At 43.7% G+C, this 16,351-nt stretch overlaps 1 protein-coding gene across 1 annotated transcript in view; it reads left to right on the top strand.

Moving 5' to 3' along the window:
- CBL (Cbl proto-oncogene) overlaps nucleotides 1–16,351 on the top strand; it is a 45,020-nt gene that overhangs the window by 5,727 nt on the left and 22,942 nt on the right. The window contains exon 2 of the mRNA XM_054087051.1: nucleotides 2,322–2,569. Within this exon, the coding sequence (XP_053943026.1) occupies nucleotides 2,322–2,569 (248 nt within the window). The remainder of the gene's footprint in view (nucleotides 1–2,321; nucleotides 2,570–16,351) is intronic.

A 16,351-nucleotide genomic window follows, 5' to 3' on the forward strand; every position in this document is an offset into this window, starting at 1 on the left:
AGTAGTTGAGGCACCAGAATCAACTGGATAGGTCAGTTCTCTGAGCATCTATCTCCTTATCTGGACCTCTTAATCCTTGGCAGCCTCTTTAAAATCGAGGGAATATTTCGGTGGTGTTTTTTCCACTTATTCTTGCAGAGGCCTTTTTAGGCGTGTCATTCTAATTGCAGTCAAGCCTTTTCTGTTTGAGTTTTGATATGCTGAGTGCCCTTCTCATCACTCAAATTGAATCTTTCTCGGTCAACTCTTATTCCAACTGTACTGTAAGTCAGGCAGAATTGGAGGTGTCTCTTAACTCGATGAGGTTGTTCTTTACATGTACCTTGAATGGCAAAGTTGAATGCTAAAGCACTGTTTGAGACAAATTAACTTGTTTACCATCAGCATTTAAGTGTTTAAAGGAAGTAGGTGTTTGAGTGCATTGTAGAAACCTCATCAATTCCTCTTGAAGGTTTCACAAGACCTTGTGGAAATGATGTACTGCAAAAGGACCCAAGGTTGTTCCTTTGCCTGTTCCTCTCCACTTCCCCTCAGTGTTGCATTCTGCAGCCCTACATTGTTTGGTACCTGGTGGTGTCGTTAGTTTAGACCTCATTCACGCGCTTGGTATTAAGCAGTCCAGTAACATTCATGGTTGTGAAGAACTTCAGGAAGTGGTGTCTACGTTTTGGACCAGCCTTCCTCTCAAGTTTGACGTAGATTGCAGAAGCTGGAAACTGTTAGCAAGCAAGAGAGCTCTGAGGCTATACCAGCTGCTGGTGCTTGGCTTGTAAACTTCATCTAATGCTGACCACAACTTGAGAGTTTCAGCACTTTTTATAACTGAAAGTGCACGGCTCGTGTTCAAATTGCTGCTTTGTTGTTTTCATAGAATCATAGAATGGTTTGGGTTGGAAGGGACCTTAAAGCTCATCCAGTTTCAAGCCCTGCCATGGGCAGGGACACCTCCCACTGGATCCAGTTGCTCCAAGCTCCATCCAACCTGGCCTTGAACACCTCCAGGGATGAGGCAGATGTGGCTTCTCCAGGCAACCTGGGCCAGGGGCTCACCTCCCTATCATTCTCTCAGTCTAGATAATGGAAAATTTTGGCTGTCGTGGATGGCGTGGCTTCCTTTATCCTCCCCTATCACATAAAGTTATTATCATGAGCTTTTGGCACATCAGCTCTATGTTTCTGTATGTTAAAGACCTGTAGAGTCCGGCTTGGATTTTTAGCTGTGTGTGTACGGGTAGCACAGTTGTATTGCTTGTGAGTTCTGAACAGGAATATTCTGCTTGTTACTTGTGCCTTAACTGAATAATTTTAGGTACCTACTTTTGCATTGTTTTATTGATATTGAAATTCAGTGTACATGGCAAAATTTGATTCGAGTTCTTGACTTGGAAAAGATGTGATCTCACTACTAAAAAAATAAATAGAGAACATGTGGCTTGGAAGGAAGGAAAATGAGATGTTTAGTTATGTGCCAAGAGGAAGACAGGTTGAGGTCATCTAATTACTGGTATCACTGTGGGTGTGTTTTTATTAAAAACCAAAACCACAGAAATTATTGTGAAGAATCTAGTTTTGCTGTGATTTTCGTTGAACAGAAGCAAAGTTGATGCGTAACTGGGGACACAAGTTTTGGCGAATTAAACTTTACGCAGGCTTCTCTTTCCAGATATGTTATGCTACAGATATTTTCTCATGCTTGCACAGAAAATCTCCTTTGTGTTCACTCTTTCTTGATGGGCAACGTTATCCGTAGAAGCTGTTGTTCCTCTTAGTCCTTGTATGTGTTAAAGGAGGAAGAAAAGGAGATTTTCCTAGCATCATTGCCTTCAAAAGACATGGAGTCTGGGAGCACTCACTGGTATCAATGAGATGTGTAGCAGTCGGGTTTCCTCTGTGGGCATATTTGTCCAAAATACATGGCTGGTGTCAAAAGTCACATTTGTAGCCCCGGTCAGGGCAGCTTGACGGGTAAAGTTCTGCCTGTGGGCATGTTCAGAGTCTGAAAAGGAGCAGGAGGCACTGGGCACCTATGTGATAACTTAAATCTTTGCTGTTTACAAACTCCATGTTGCATTTTCTCGAGTGTCATTTTTGAAAGTGGGCAGAGTGAAACGCTGCCCTGTAAACACAATCATGTGTGTGTTGAGAGTTGTCAGTCCACGTGCCCTTCAGTCCATAAACTATATTCATTTATGGTGCTTGGGTTCCCAGTGGACTTGAGCAGCAAATGAGGTTTGTTGAGGTTTTATGTAAATAAGAATTGTGTTTACTGATGACTACGTATGGTTTTAAGTTTTCAAACTGATGTTTTGTCATTAACACAGGTGGTTCGTTTGTGCCAGAACCCAAAACTGGCGTTGAAGAACAGCCCACCCTACATCCTTGACCTGCTACCTGACACCTACCAGCACCTACGAACCATCCTGTCGCGCTACGAGGGGAAGATGGAGACACTAGGAGAAAATGAGTATTTCCGCGTGTTCATGGAGAATTTGATGAAGAAAACCAAGCAGACCATCAGCCTCTTCAAGGAAGGGAAAGAGCGGATGTACGAGGAGAACTCTCAGCCGAGGTAACAGGGAGGAATGGTTTCAGTTATTTATGGTATAAATTCGCCTCAGTGAACACGAGCTTGGACAAATGTCTGCTGGCTGATGTTGTCTGTACGTGAAAACAGACTTCAAAGAGATGTAGTCTAAGTGTCAAGTTGAAAGTAAACTATACTTGGGAACATTGGAATCTGAGAACAGAGTAAGTGTTCAGAGCCTGTGTAGCTGTTGTGTAGTTCAGCTTAATATAACAACAATCTGCTGTGAAAAGGTTTTGCAGTCCCTGCATTCTCAGGTGCTTCGTGAGAGAGGATGGTGAGGTTCAGAATGATGTTTCTGGCAATTTTAGGAAACAGTAGAATATTTGTAGGAGTTGGACTCGATGATCCTTGTGGGTCCCTTCCAACTGAAGGACTGTGTTCTGTGATTCTGTTATGTAGCGAACCAGTCATCCTGACTGAAACTTGTAATTGGTCTTTAGCCTTTTCAGAACTTTTCCTTTTTTTCAGGAAGCAGGAACTGTCCAGTGGTTCCAGAGATGGGGAGGGAGTGGCCTTATTTTGTGGGAATAACACGTTTTATTAAACGCTCATAATTTCCATACATTGGAAACTTCCTATGGAGGGTGGATCAGGTGCCACACTTATGAACTCTTTTGTTCGAAGGTGTAGCTGAGATCAAGGGACACCTTCAAGGTGAACAGCACTTATTGAGAAGGAGAGGTGGGGATGGAAACTGTAGTTGTACCTGAATATAGGGCTGTCTTGAACACAATAGGATGAATTTGATGAGCATTAGGCTGTACCCGAAGAGGTGCTGCTTTAAGGAAAGTAGAGTCAAGGTGATTTAAGAGCAGAATAAAGCTCTGGGAAAGGTAAATCTTTAGTATTTGTCTAACTGCTGGCAGCAGGTCTAACAGACAAAGATGCACAAGCGTGCATTTGTAACTCGGAACTCATTTTGTGGAGTTGGTGCTGAATAGAAAAAGATGACAAAACAGTGGAAAAAACGTGAAAACCACCCAGTGGCTGAAGAGAATTGCTCTGGGGACAATCTGTGGTTAACGCCCTGGCAACTCCTTGCTTGAATTACTTGGGGGCGGGTGGAGAAGTGCTGGCACATGTTTCTGGTGTGATACTGAACTCCATGTGGCATATACTGTAATGCTGAACTCAGACAAAAGGCTGTGACAGGGTCTGCAGGAGGCTTTGTTAGTGCTGTGTTGTTTTTCACTGGCAACGGTGGATGAATTAAGAAATGGAAGTTTCTTTCTGGATTGTGTAGCAGCATTTCTGTGTGAGATGAGACCTTCAGGAACTGGGTTCAATGCGATGTGCAACACAGAAGTTGATGTAATGTTACCTGCTTCCCACCCCTCTCCCTGCCCTTGTAGAAGGGGGTTAGTATAGGCACAGTTGGCTCCTTGCGGGGTTTGGGAGATGCTGCTAGCTAGGAATTAAGTGTTCTAGAAGATAATGGCTATAACAGATATGGGGAGAAAATAGTTCATTAGCCTGGCGCTGTTTGGAAAACTGGATTTTTTTTAGCCGTCACTCAGATCAAAATGAGTGTGTTAGGCACTTTTTACTGTGAATAATTTTTTTAATTGACTAATATGAATCTCTAGGTCTTCTGCTAGAACGGGACACTTTGTGTCATCCCTTGAGATTTAACAACATGGATTATCATTCCAGACTGATTTTTACAGTGCAGTGTGTCGCTATGGAAATATTTTAAGTAGCAGTTGTCTTAAATGGTTTTGTGTGTTGGTCCCATGTAAGAAAGTAGATGTTACTTTCTAGACTGCTTACTGCTGCCTCCAGAAGTAGGTGCGTGAAACCCTTCTGAGATATTTGCTCTGGTTAACAGGATTCATCCATCATAAATACAGAACATCTGATCAGTAAATGTCTGTGTCAATCGCAAGTCGAACATCTTGCCTCCAGTCCCTTGTTTTTTCGAGTGAGAAGAGGTAATTCCAGAGAGTTTATCATCCCAGGCAGTTTGTAGTCAAACTAATTGACAACAGGGGGCGGGGGAAATCTGAATCGATCGATGTGAACAGCAAGAACAGGGCTCTGGTAGAGGCTTCCCTTCTCACCGAGGTGACGGGCATCTTTGGGGAACTGCTAATTGCACCATAGACAGCTTGCCAGGGCAGCAGCCGTGGCGAGAGCTGTAAACACGAGCATGAGAAGTTAAGATGTTTTCTTGCCTTTTTACGAGTAGAAGAAAATATTCATGCTTTCTTTTGTAAGAATTAATGGGTTCAAATATGTAGAGTGTGGGGGAAGCTTTCCGGAAGGTTGTCAGCAGCCTGTAAAGCAAAGGATATAACCCAATCTGATGTTCACTGGGAATGAACTCAGGGCAGTGTGTGTGTCTGTATGTATAGAGAAAAAAAATCTGGTTTGCTCTTGATCTCATGCGAGTTTGCAGCCAGTAGGTTTGCAGTGTCTTTTAAAAGACATGTCTTTAAAAATCCAATCCAGTGTGCTGAATAATTGTTTTGTCTTGACTTTTTTCCGACTTTTTTCCCTGTTGTCCTTGAAGCTTCTTTCTTCCTGTCTTCCAGATTTAGCATTCGTTCTGTTTCCTGTTGTGCATGCTCTTCTTTTCCTCCCCCAACTGCCTCTTGACGTAGAGCAAATGCACTGTCCTCACATTTGCATGGCCAGTGTGGGGGCTGTGCAGGTGTTTGTGAGCAAACAGACGAGTAATTAGAAATTACTGAAGTCTCTTAGCTTGTAGAATCAGAATTGTCTGGATCGCTTGAGGATCACCTTGCTACTTTGTGATTTCTAAATTACTCTTTGTGTATTTCCTCTCAAACATTGTAGAGCTGCTCTAGTGCATTCCTCCAAAGCAGACTAAGCACAGCTGTGGAAAGCATAGTGTCTTGTAGCTTCTTATGCTGCTTTGAGAGTTGGTAATAGCTGGGAGATGTGTGTCAGCTAGCATGGAGCAGCCTGGGAGTATGATCAGTATGATCTGGATGGTGTTTGAGGTTTGCTGCAAGGCAGGCAGTTTAACATCCAGTAATACAAAATAAGATCGGAGTTGCATGCTGAACGTTGGAAGGTGTATTTGTAAAGAGAATGCATGCCTTGATGGATTGTCTCCCTCTCAAAGGACAGTGGAGGAGTAGGGGGTTGCTGTAAGGCAGGCAGTTTAACGTTCAGTAGTACAAAATAAGACTGCACTGGCCTACTGAACGTTGGAAGGTGTGTTTGTCAAGAGAACACGATGGATTCTCTTCCTCTCAAACTGTAGTAGAGGAGCAGGGATGCTGAGCACAGGGTTTGAGAAGGACGTTGTTAACACTCGTCGTGCTTACGGATGTGGGTGAGTGTTTGTTCCTTCAGCTTTAAACTCATCGCAGCTGTAGAGCTGTTAGAAGTGCCTGCAGCTCTCCTGTGTCACAGTGTAACCGTCGTTGCGCTAAAAGCATCCCCCTGCTGTGGCAAACACCGCAATGAGCGTGATGTCCAATGCTGTGAACGCTCAATGGCTTCCTTTTTTTCTGTAGGACTGTAACGGCTGTTTTGTCTCCTCAACATTGTGGTTTTCGTGTGTAGTCGCTCAGATGGATTTGTTTGCCTCTTGCATAAACTCATATGGTGATTTTTTTGACGAAAACTCGCTTCTCTTTTTAGGAGAGCTCTAAGGGTGTTGTTTAAATTCTGCTTTAGCTCATTTCCATAGTTGTTTAAAAATTAATGCTGTCGAGGGTGCTTTGAAAGCCATGTATGCGTTTCTTGACTTAATAGGTATACGGAGTAGCTTCTGGTTACTGTTTAAAGGCTGAGCTTTAGCAAGTGGATCAGGTTCAACTTGGGGACTCCTGAGTAGGTGTGGGGTTTGTAGTGGAGATCCTATATTGCTTCTCTGAGTTTTGACAGCTTAGGGGCTTATCTGGGTTGTCCTTGTTAGTAGGTAAGTTGGTCCCTTCGAAGAGATTATATATCTGTGTTAAAATGAAAGGGGAATGTATGCAGGCTTTGATATTGGAATCAGTATTTCAGGAGTTAATTGTGATGGATATTTTACCATATGCTTGCAGGAAGCTCAAGGTAAGGCAGTCAGTAATTACTTGGCTGTGCTGCAGGTATTCTTGAGGCTATGGACGTTTCTAAAGCTGTTGGCTCCTATTCTTTGTAGCTCCATGGTGCTTTGGTCCACGGGGCTTTCTAATTCAAAAGGCATTTTAAGACTTTTCACTTCAATTGTTATGAACGCAACACTCTGAGGTGAAGTTCGTAGCCTGTGTAGTGAAACAGTGCAGTGAAGGGTACTTTAACACTGTGCGCGGGAGGAAAGGTGCCCCTGCTTCGCACCCAGTGGCTGCTGCACTGCCCACAGCAGTAAATATGTGACCCTGCAGATAGTGTAAACTTCTTGAGTTTACTTTTTAACCAGTGGTAACAAAAACTGGTTAAACGTACCTATTTTATTCCTGCAATGTGATGGTCCCATCGATAGTGTCATTAATGCCACAGCTACTCTGAACACCCTGGACTTCCCGGAGCTCTTGATTACAGTGTAATTTAGAGGCTGAGTGGTTCTGTTGGAGTACTTTTCTTGTCTCTGTTGCAGAAAGCTTTTACTTCTGCAGAGCTCTTCCGTGCACAGAGGAGCTGTTGCTCATCAGCTCTCCCCCCCTACATAAATAACTCACTGCAGCATCTTTTTTGCAGTTGTGTAAATAGATTCTCCTTCACATGGCAGGACAGAAGAATAGATTGATGATCAGGAGACAGGGAGAGGAGTTGTTGTTGGGAAAGGATGAACTGGAGAACGAGCCTTATGAGAGGCGGCTGAGGGAACTGGGATTGTTCAGCCTGGAGAAAGGGAGGCTGAGGGGAGACCTCATCACTGCCTACAACAACCTGAAAGGAGGTTGGAGCGAGGTGGGTGTTGGTCTCATTCTCCCGAGTGGTGGGCGATAGGACGAGAGGGGATGGCCTCAAGTTGCACCAGGGCAGGTTCAGTTTAGACATCAGTAAAAATTTCTTCACTGAAAGGGTTCTCAGGCACTGGAACAGTTGCCGAGGGCAGTGGTGGAGTCCCCATCCTTGGAGGGGTTTAAAAGCTGGGTAGATGAGGTGCTCAGAGATGGTTTAGCAGTGGACAGGTAGGGTTGGACTCAATGATCTCAAAAGCCTTTTCCAACCGAACAATTCTATGGTTCTATGATTAGGCTGAAGAGTCTGTTTTTCACCCGTGAATCAAATTCACTGCTTCTGCAAAAACAGTCTCTGAGGAGCGAAAATTCAGAAACTGTAGTTTCTAAAGAAATTCACACCACTACAAATGTTTCCGTGTGAGAATGTCTTTGTGTCAGCTGGAGAGTGGGAGCGAGGTGAAAGGCTGGGGAGCAGGAATTTCTCAGGATGGGGACTGGATGTTTAGGAAACAGCTGAGTTATTTTCCTAGTTAGTTTGTGTGCTTTGGAAAACAAACAGTTAACAGGGCCAGTTACCAAAACTAACAAAACTGTGGAGTAGATTAGGCAGGGAGAATCATAAACTTTCTCCATATAACATTGAGTTAGATAAAAGGTTTGGGAAAACATTCCATATTTAACCGTTGTCTTTTGAACAATAGCTTTATGGGATGCTGGCTCAGCAGGATTTTGTATTCTTCTCCTGCTCCAACGTGAAGAACTACTAATTTAGACAGGAAAAAGCTACCAATATTTAATGTCTACTGGAAATGACCATGCAGATTTCTAAAGGGAAAGGAAATGCATGAAGAATGACTGGGGTGGGGGGAAAATGGGATTTTAAAGAGAAAAAAGTTGGAAAACACTGTGCCAAGCTGTGAAGGAGAAAAGCGCTCAAGGGGAGAGGGAGGTTAGTGCTCTGATCTCCTCTTTCAGAGTACTTGCACACACTCCTGGCCAGCAAACGAGAGTGTAGAATGTGGAACTGAAACGGTTCATGGTGCGTGCGAGTTCTCCTTCTGTCACTTCCTTCTAATACAGCCTAGAGTTGTGTTTTTTTTTTTTTTTAACAAAACCCACTAGTGTGAAGTCTACATCTGCATTTAAATTAGAACATCGTAAAGAAAAGAACGGGCTCCAAAGCTGCCCACAAGAAAGGTTTCCTTGCCAGGCTCCAGCATATGAACACTAAATAACTGCTTATTGCCCAAGAAGAAAGTCATTATCATTTAAATGTTGTTGGGGAGAAGAATGTGAATTATTTCATTTTGATTTGGCTTTAAATTGCTAGTTTAGGTGATAGCCGTGAAACTTAAGTAGCACTCGGATAATTGGCATAAGCTTGCAGCTATTTTAGCTTTCTTTCCATCAAAAATGGGATCGCTGTCTTGAAAATCCCTTTATGGGTGAATGTAAGCTTTTGGATTATCGTGTAATGAGGAAATGAGATTTTTATTATTCTTTGCTCTCAGTGCCCATAAAGTTATAGACCGTATACTCTACTAACGGTAGATGTGAGGTTGTGGGTGGAACTGCAAGCGTGTTCTTTCATTTGTAGTGATTATCATTTGAAATGGGGATAGATTTCTTGGTGCTGGCAAAAATGTTACCACTTCTTGGCAGCCCTAATTTATTTCTTGAGTGCTTGGCTTGTGTGCTAAGGGCCAAGTTGCCGTGTTTTGGGTTTCTTTTGAGCTGCAGAAGTCTGCAGTCATGGGCCTTTGAGCCAGAATATGGATTGTGTTTTGGTGCATAAAAACTTTTCTCAACTGTAAGATAATGTTGAAAAAAACTCTTCTTGATAAAGGCACTGAATAAAATCACGGCAGCTGCTTCCTGACAGTTTGAAACAAAACCTTCTGTGGTGTCAGTCTGTGAAGTTGGCTTTGCCCAGTTTCTGTCTCTGGAAGGGGAATTGATGGTATTCAGATGTGTGGGGCTCACAGCTGGCTCAGGTATGTCACTGTGGAAGGGACTGAAATTACTGTGGAGGATAAGGTGGTCATGGTAAGTTGGGAAGAATGGGGATGCGTTTCCAAATCGCTCACCAGGACGGGTATGGGCTGGGCAAGTCCTTCCTTGAGCTCAATCCCAGAATCTGAAGCTTGAACAGCAAACATATGCCAGAATTGTTTGTTGTACTGGAGTTCATCTGAAGCAAAATATCTTGGGTTTAGTATTTATTTTGACAGGATGCAAGCGGGGAATGAAGTAATAGCACTTGCAGATCCTTTTGCCAAGGCATCCCCCGGTGGTGTCCTGATACCCAGGACAGGTTGAAGATCAAGCGTGACATAAGGAGTCTTCCTTGATTTGGAAACAAAGGTTTTGTGCTTTGTTTTTCCCTTTACCTGCAGCAAATAGCCATTGCAATATAAATTTTGACTTCAGTGCAGAGACCCCAAATATAAGTATAATGGGTAATGTTGCACTGAGCAGTGTTTTGCTGTGTAGTCCCTTGAATCTGGTAAAAGAATCTGTTACCTATGTGAGAGGTGATCCTTTATCTTGTCAGTTCTCTGAGTACATGCTGAGCTCGTTGAAGACCATTAGTCATGCTAAATGAATTATTCTCATTAAAGTGCTTTCTGTAGTATGTAAATCCAGAAAAAGCAAGTGGATTTTTACCCTCTTAACATTGAAAAAAATCTGTCTTGTTAAAAATAAAACACTAGAATAATAAGTCCCGATCCTTTAGTGGTCAGTAGGTTGATGCTTCTGGTCAGCATACTGGACCATGGTGTCCTTTCTGGCTCAGGTCAGGCACTCACGATAGGAGTATATAGCCATAATTAATTGGTAAAAAGGTGAGAGGGACAGAGTCGAGGGGAAGCTTCACAGCAGTTGCGACTGTTGTACGCAGGTTTGTTGCGGGTATTAAACAGAATAAAAGACGAATGCAGCACTTGCAATCACTTTTGGTTTGGCTTCGTGGGGACTGGCGCAGGTATAATGTCCAAGATCACAGCGGTTCAGCTCTGTTCTGTGCGGGAGCTGCATCCTTCACCCGGCATGATGGTCTCCAGCTTCCAACACAGACGAGTTTCTCCACAGGGGAGTCAGTAGTGCTTCCCTGCGCTCAGGCTATCCAAGCCTGCCATCGAGGGTATTTAATGGAACTGGGATTAGACAAAGAATGGACAGAAACACCTGTGGTTTAAATGTTCTTGTTTCTATTTTGCTGTTCCAGTAAGGGAAGCCTTGCAGTTACAGAAATATCCAGCTGGTTTTATCGCTCTACAAAGAATGAAACAGTGAAGCCTGTGGTTCTTTAAATAGAAAAGTATGTTTGGAGCTGAACCTCATGTTAAGAAGAGGTGATAAACATATTATGTGTGTGCTTCCCATTTCCCAAAGGGTGCTGAGCTGAGTCTACAAAATCAATGTAACGTTAGTTGATGCTGCAAAATTTAACAGTGCAAGCAATTAATTTGCTGATTCTAAACTGTCTGCTTTGCTGTATTGGTTGTCTTGTGAAAGTGTATAAGAGAGCAGGGCTCAGCATAGCTCGAAGGTGGCTGCTCTTGCGCCAGCAGTAGTTAAATGGAATTTCATTCGCTTCCTGTGTTGCTAGTTTTGTTGAAAGTAATTCCGCTGCTGCTATTTTTAAACCCGATCACTGTGTAGGGGACGCTGAAGCTGTCGGAGTTATAAAAGACATCTTGGAATCACCTCAAGCATTTTCACTTAGAGCTTTTATGCACAGGCTGGGGTTTTGTTTGAACATGCAGAGGACTTTGTGCTGGTGTGATGTAGGGTGCAGTTCTGCTGAAATTGGGTCAAACTGCTCATTTCTGCGTGGTTCTGAACAGCCTGGGTTGTATGATAACCTCACATCTTTGTGGTTTCAAAAAGGTGCAGTTTGTTTGTTGGAGACTGATTGAAAGAGCTGATTTTTTTTCTAGCTCTTCAATGTTCAAAATATCAAATTGTAAGATGTAAAGTATTTATGGAGAAAAAATAATGTTCAGCAGTTTGCAAGACCCAGGAAGTGTGGGGCTCCTTTCCTTAAGTACTGGAGCTTGCGTTTTCCTGCAGTGGATGCTGACCCCGTCACCCAGACATCAGTTGGTGGTGTGTAATTCCTCAGTAGCCCCAGAAGTGAGAAGGTTGGAAGCTTTTTTTTCTTTAGTTATAATTTCTTGCTGTGGCCCTTAGTAAGTGGATAGTATTCTGCAATAAAGAGACGAGGAAGTAGGAATTCTGTCATTCTAGCTTCTTTCTCTTTTTGTCCTTCAGCTGCAAAATTAGATTAAAATCTTTTTTTAACCTCGGAACATTCAACGTGATCTCATGTCCTGGAAGAAGTTTTATGCATCGGTAGGGTTGTGGAGGTGTGATTGACAGAAAAGCAAGCATTAATTGTTCAACAAGTGGAACAGTTAGGGTGTGCTTGCAGCTCTGTGTGTCATGAGCTCACATGGGGAACCACCGGAGACACAAGGCTGCGATTCCCCAGGAGCCTCCTGGGGCTGTGAGTTAAGGCAAGCTTTCTGCAGCAGCGGTGAGTGACAGGACAGAGGGTAGAGTGGGGTTTCTTTCAGGTTAACTGAGTAATCATCTCCTTTCCAAGCCACCAATTTGTAGTTCTTTCATCAAATAAACACAAACTTTCTGCAGAAAGGAAGTGGTGGCTGTGCCGTGTCCTGGGCGAACGGGTTTGTTCTGCAGTGCTGAGAGGGCAGAAGTTGTTAGAAACTGTGCCGTCTGCTCTAGGAGTTGCTGACCTCCAGTCAATGAGTTTAGGGCTGTCAGACACTCCCACATCCTCTGTAATGCTTTTTCCAGTAGAATAAACAGAAATACTGTTTAAAAAATGCTCTCTGGTTATTACTCCAGTGGAGTGAGATTGCATTTCTCAGTGTGAGCTGTGTGTTTGGGTCATGCCCTTTAAACAGCCAAGTTGCCATGCAGAGAGAGTTTCGGGAAGGGGGGGTTTACAGTAACATAGCTCCTCTGATTTGAGTTCTTTTCACCCTCTTGAATCTTTATTGCCAGGTTGGATGAGGCTTTGAGCACCCTGATCCAGTGGGAGGTGTCCCTGCCCATGGCAGGGTAGTGGAACTGGATGGGCTTTAAGGTCTCTTCCAACCCAAGCCATTCCATGGGTAATTTTAGCCAGTTTGGGGCTGATTTTATGAAATAAAGCATTTTCTCCAAAGTGTGTTGTGATGGAATCTGTTGAGGCATGTTCTGCTTGGTTTTGGTTTGGGGCTGAGGTGGAGGCGTGGCTGTATTTGCCTGAGCCTCCCATAAAGGATCTTTCTTAGGGAGGCTGAACGTTGTGAAAACTCAGCGTCCACTAGTGTAACTGAAGTCACAAGTACGACACTGTCGTTGAAAATTCAGTCATATATAAGAAATATGCACAATAACTTCAGAGAAGGGAAGGTTTTGTAGCCGATTGTCTTGTCTTACAGCCCTTAGTTCCTTGTAGAGTGGTGTTTGTCGCAGGGTTTCAACAGAAAGCTGTACAGGGGCGAGAGTTGTCTGCTTGTCAAATTACAGCATGTGAGCACAATATTGTAACTGAATCATCCAGTGGAGCCATCACCTTGGTCTGTATGAGGAGCATAATTATCCTGTGTCCGGTGGCTAGGAGAGATACTGGGGGAAAAGGGAATATTTCAGCCAGAAGTGGTAGATCTATATTAAAATTGCCTTGAGGTAAGAAAGGCATTTTAGACCTGAAGTATATTATGTGCTGTAAGCCTTTAACTTGAATTAATTTAACTAATTGTGTCAATATAACTGGAAGAGGCAAAGCTGTGATTAAACCCATCCTTTGCCGTTAATGTTTTTGCAAGGCTCAGCCTCTACAGTGGAAAACCACTTTTTGTCCAGCAAACAGGAAACTGGAGAAGAAAAAAATCTGCCCTAGGTCTGGGGGAGGCAACGGCAGCAGAAAACCCAAGGGGCTGCGGTGCACATGGAAGTGCCTGCTCGACCTCTCGCCTTCCCCTAAGATACATGGAGCAAACGCAGTCACGAAGAGGAAGCGGCACGACCACAGCAGAGGGGGCATAGAGGAGGAAGGACAAGGGAAGATGCCTGTTCAGCCCACAGAGGCGCCGGCAGGCCCAGCCTTGGGGAGCATGGGGAGAATGAAGAAACAGTCTTGCTTCATGCTAGTTTTTGTTCCCCAAAACGCTTGCTCCAGACCTGCATCTTTAGATCCCTCTTAGTGTTCAAGGTAGCGCAGTTTTACAGGCACCTGTTAGCGTTTCTCGGCTGTTAAAGAAGCTGTTCTCTGTTCATGTTGGGTGTGTGGAAAGAATAACACCTCCATGCTAGGACTTGAAATGTCTCTGAGTGAAATACTTGGTTACTCTATGGAGTGGAAAAATATTCGGCTTTCTAAGCTTTCGCTTTTCACGTGTGCAGGTGATTCACTGTCTGACAAGGATCATAGGATGGGTTGGGTTAGAAGCGACCTTAAAGCCTATCCAGTTCCACCCCCTGCCATGGGCAGGGACACCTCCCACTGGATCAGGGGCTCCAGCCCCATCCTACCCGGCCTTGAACACCTCCAGGGAATGGGCAGACACGGTATCTCTGGGCAGCCTGAGCCAGGGCCTCCCCACCCTCACAGGAAATAATAAGGGGAATATTGTGTGTGAAAGCACTTGCGGGAACGTGAACTCCTACCTAAACTCTGGCTGTTCGTCTGTCTCTGGACCTCACCACTGAACAGAAGCAGGCTGGTTTTTTTATCTGAAGCTAGTTACAGGTGTTGCCTTCAGCTCAGTTGCAAACAGTGCGCAGAACCCACTGATGTGGCCTGCGGTCCCTGGGTAACATTGTCAAAAGTGCTTGTGTGACGAGTGTTTAAATTCCACCATATGCTGCCAGTGGGATTTAGGTGCCCACATGAGTGATTCCCAAGCTGTGGTTGGTGTGCCTCTGCTGCAACTCTTGGGAACAGTTCTTGTATCCATTCCTGTGCTTAGCCAAAAGTTTGGAAGAAGGCCATTGTGGTGTAGAAGAAACATGGAAGATTGCTGCAAGTCTGCGGTCAAAACTGTTTGGGAATCTCTGGTCTAAGTGACTTAAGTGTTCTTTGAAAATATTACGCTTTTTCTAGGAGAATTCTTGCTCCTGTGTAGTTGAAGCAGTGGAAGTGAGGACAGCTGCTGCTGGTACTGAAAAGAAAATACAGTTGTAATGGTTGAACTTCGATATGCCAATAAAAAAATGTGCACTGTAATTGCAGGCATGTATTTGATCTGTATTAATTTACCGTTGTGTAACTTGGCTTGCTAAAATAAAGGAGTATGCTCTCGAAAGAGGCAGAGGATCGGTAACTGGTTGCTGTATATAAAAGCTGGTTACTAACATAAAATACTCTCCAATTTGCTGCTCTTTATTTTCACTTCCTGTGTTTTTCGTGTTATTTACTTAAGATACAGCTGAGTGTTTTTAACAAATGTTATCGGTAAGACTTGAAAATGTTAAGGTATCAGAAACAGTTTTGGAAACCAAGTCCCTCAGTACATATTTGTGTGTAAAATCATTTGTTTATCCCTCCTTAAGCCTGCGGAAGTTCTTACTTCTTTCGCTCTAGTGATGTGCTCAGCTGAGGGCAAACGCTTCCTGAAGCTCTGATAAGGGAGAAGGCTCTCAGGCAGACGTGATAAGAAGCAGGACACAGGAAAATACCTTGTCCTTGCAGTGATAATTGTTGCTTTGTTGAAACCACACACTTGTTCGCTTACGTTCTTGTCCCAGGGTGAGAACATTTGCTTGGTCATACCCAAATCCTCGCTGTGCTGGGCAGCAACAGGACATTAGAGACCTAAAATGACTTTCCTTCCGTCTACCCAGTATCGCATACTTCAATTTCAAGCATACTTAGAGTGTTTTCACAAATAGAACATGATTTTTCAAGTGTTAAGAGTGTGAGCAAGTCTGTGCTGGCTTGTACCCCTGTACCCAAACAGCTTTAGGATCACTAACATTAATGCTGCGCTGCAAGATGCCACTTTACCTGCTGAGGTTGCACACAAATATTGCACGCTAAGTCTTCCAGGAAATGAGTCAGAATTGAGTTCTTACCAGTTACTTCCATGTTAGTGTGACAAACTGATTAGCGGGTTTTGCTCAGGCCTCTGTTTTTACAAACTTAGTTTGTGAAACATCCCATCTCTTTTCATCTTTTGTTGTAGATGGATTAAATGAATTGTACTAGCATGGTGTTTGCTTTTTTTCCCTTGCGCTGCTATAAATGCTCCTGGTTTATGTCATTTTATTGAAGTGAGGACTTTCAGAAGATAGCTTGGAACTTGTTCCAAATCTATAACCTCTGATTTGCTCATTTTGTAATGTTTCTGAGCCCAAGGCATTGCAGGGATAAGGTGGCAACCTACTCTGGAGGGAGGAAGGGAGCTGAGTGTGAGTTTACTTAAATCATCTTCTCTGGAGGATTAGAATTAGGCAGTGACTGAGCCTTCCTCTGGTGAATGCAAAGTTGCTTATCTGCTCCTGGAAAGAGGAACACGCAACTTTGAATTACTTAACTTTACAGCAGGGTGGGGAGATGCACAGATAGCGCTGATAAGGTAACAGCCTGATTTTGTGCTGCTGCAGCTTCTCAGTGTATCCATACATCCAGGTCCTGAGCCATGGGTTGTCATGAACGGGATTGGGATCACACAGGAAGCCTCTACTTTGCTGCTCTGATCCTGCTTAGTTTTTCCTACACACAGGATCCTGTACAGTTTATTTTAAGAGGTGCTGAATAAACCTTGCTAAAAGCAGAAGCTGATGGATTGCAATAACGCTCTCAAGGTTTAACAAAGGCTGGAAATGGTGTTGCACCAGGAAAACAAGGGGACTTTTTCAGCCCCTCTCTGTGGAGGCC

The sequence above is a fragment of the Cuculus canorus genome, chromosome 23 (genome assembly GCF_017976375.1).
Source record: "Cuculus canorus isolate bCucCan1 chromosome 23, bCucCan1.pri, whole genome shotgun sequence".
NCBI lineage: Eukaryota > Metazoa > Chordata > Aves > Cuculiformes > Cuculidae > Cuculus > Cuculus canorus.